The 2,606-nt window shown below is 41.3% G+C and overlaps 1 protein-coding gene across 1 annotated transcript in view; it reads right to left on the bottom strand.

Moving 5' to 3' along the window:
* SCAF4 (SR-related CTD-associated factor 4) overlaps positions 1-2,606 on the bottom strand; it is a gene marked incomplete at its 5' end in the record, with an annotated part of 25,227 nt that overhangs the window by 1,118 nt on the left and 21,503 nt on the right. Inside the window, one exon of the mRNA XM_010296118.1 lies at positions 1-107. This exon is cut by the window's left edge and continues 1,118 nt beyond it. Coding sequence (XP_010294420.1) covers positions 1-107 — 107 coding nt within the window. The remainder of the gene's footprint in view (positions 108-2,606) is intronic.

The raw sequence follows: 2,606 nt of genomic DNA, 5'->3' as shown, positions 1-2,606 counted from the left end.
CGGCCGCTGGAGGGGTATCAAACCAGGCCGGGCACCCAAGAGGCCAGTGGATGGAGTCTGCAACCCAACAACGGGGGCTGGCGGGGGTGGCGCAACTCCTTGAGTGCCTGAAACAAACACACACAGTAAAATCAGAGTACACAGAGTAAAATCAGAGGCTGCCAGGAGGGAGGAAAAAAGGCATTTTCATAATTTCAAAAACATTCTGAAATCTTCTCCTGAAATGAGTAACACCAAAAGGAGGGAGCAGAGGGGAGAGAGCTTCCTGAGCCGCTTTACATGCTGTAAAGAGAGTTTAAATAGAGTTTAAACATGCCTTTAAACAGAAGTTTGTGTCATGCCAGAAGCAATTAACACTGCAGTGGTAGTAACTGATCCCTTATCCAAAAGGCTTCCTTTTGTGAAGAAGCCATTGCCAGTTGGCAGGTCAGAGCTCTTTCCCATCTCCAGCTTGGTGTCCTGCTTCGCCAACTGCCTGCGGAGGAAACACCTTCCCAGTGGGTTAGGCTTCCCAGGCTTCTAATTAAAAGAAACCTCAGCTTCCTTTAGTTAGCTTTAAAACATTTCTCCTCTATTACAAACATGAGCAAAACTGTGTATCTGGCTAAAATGCTTGAGATTTGAATTGGTCATCAACAAGGTTTTCAACGTGCAGAAGAGGCGGCAGACATGGTAAGCTATGAAGGGAGAGCTAAGGTCAAAACAGGGCTGTAATAGCAGCAGCAGGACATCACAGAGTTCAATTTACTGTTCCAGAGAAAAAGGATACCACAAACTTTGATTTTAGTAGAATAAACCTTGCAATGTAAACTAAAAAGAAATGCAGCAGGTAGTTTCTGGATTTCTTTTTAAATATAATTTTCCATCCTTTATAGCACATATCCAACACCAACTATTACCCTTTTTTATTCCTGGACTCCTGTTTTTAGCATGGTCTTCGTAAGAGGGAAAAAAATTAACTCTTAAAACATCCCGCTTGAGAAAGCTCAGCCCAAAGCTTACTGACATCCACACGATGAGCCAAAACAAGCGAGGACTACCAAGCTCCAGATGTGGACTTCATACCAATAGGCATGTGCCAGCCTAACTCGCGTGCCTCCTTTTGTTTGAACTAGCAACGCTATTGTCTTGTGTTCCCTGTGGCCTTTTTATACTGGATCTGTCTGCTCTTTCTGCTCACTAGCAGTTATATACCTGAAAACAAGCTCCATATCTGAGAAAGCACGTGTTGTTTTTTAAACTCCCAAACTGAAATTTAAAGGAATCGATGGTCGCCAGCAGAACAAGCACAAAATCTCTCGTAATCCAGCTTGCGTTCCTCAATACATTTGCTGAGACTGTAAATAATGTTTTATTTCCACATATACAAATAAAAATGAAAGCTAAGAATGCAGGTTATGCAAAGTTTTGTAACTCCTGCCCTGGATAGAACTAGAATGTGAAATAGCTATGTAAAATAATACTAGAATTAAACACTTGGCAGTGTCACCCGTGAAAACATCACTTTGATTTCGGCTTAATGAGCACGGTGGAGCAGACAGCTCAGATAACCTTCCACTCGACTACTGCAGCTTCCCTCTTCCTCCACCTGATTTATTTAGCATTTCTATCCCAAATACAGCCGAGCCTTCTGAAGAACGTGTACGCTGCCCTTTCACCACACAGTTTCTTATGCTCACGAACATCTCTAACTGAAACCTTCTTATCTGAGTGCTCTTTATATTCATATTAGAGGGAAACTGTATTTTGCTGATCAGGAGAACTTGGGTAACAAAGATGTGAATATTCTTCCAGTCCGTGGTATCATCTTACCTTCCCCTCCAAGCAGTCACTTTTAAGACACGGCTTGACAGGTCACACTCTTTGAAAGAAATGTTCCAGCAGCAACAGGGTATTTTTCCTGGTGGTTTTTTTTTTTCTTCCCTTTGCAACTGGAAAATGCACAGCCCTCCCCCTCCTCCTGTTCATAACCAGGGCTGTAAGTCACTTAGCTTAAAACTCCTCCCGTGACTTAGTACTACAGATCTGACAAGACAGACATATGGCTGATGATGTCTTCCAAGAATGTTATTTTGCTGAATGCTGAGGTTTGGGGATATTTTTGTTGGTAAGTAAATTCTTCTACAGAAGATTAAAAATAAGGCAGAAAAGAATAGCAAAGATCTAATGAGCTGAAGAGGATAACCATTTGCTTCTGCTCTATAGCAACAGAGTAGATGTGAGTTACAACAGCACGGATGTGAGGCAAGTGTGAAAAGTTTTTTTCAATTTAACAAGTAATTTAATTTCTTGACCTTATTTCTACACAAAATGCAGCACAGAAGCAGCATAATGGTATCTGAAACTCATTCTCTTTCAAACTGGACTGCATCAGCAGGGTAGCTGAACACTTTTTATTTTAAATCAGCCCACTCAAATTCTGAGGCAAAATACACTGTAGAAAAAAACATTAGGAGTTTCCTCGTGGTGCTGACAAATCAGGCACCAATTAAAAATACACTCTCAAAGAGCTATCCAGAAACACATCAAAGTTCACTGAAAATGCTCAGTAAAATTAATGTTACAGATTGCATGTGCAATGTCTAGGAAAATATAAAGCCCTCTGT

The sequence above is a fragment of the Phaethon lepturus genome, unplaced genomic scaffold (assembly GCF_000687285.1).
Source record: "Phaethon lepturus isolate BGI_N335 unplaced genomic scaffold, ASM68728v1 scaffold56861, whole genome shotgun sequence".
Classification (NCBI taxonomy): Eukaryota; Metazoa; Chordata; class Aves; order Phaethontiformes; family Phaethontidae; genus Phaethon; species Phaethon lepturus.
The sequence above is the reverse complement of the archived record's forward strand: the minus strand, read 5'-3'. Positions and strand labels throughout refer to the sequence as shown.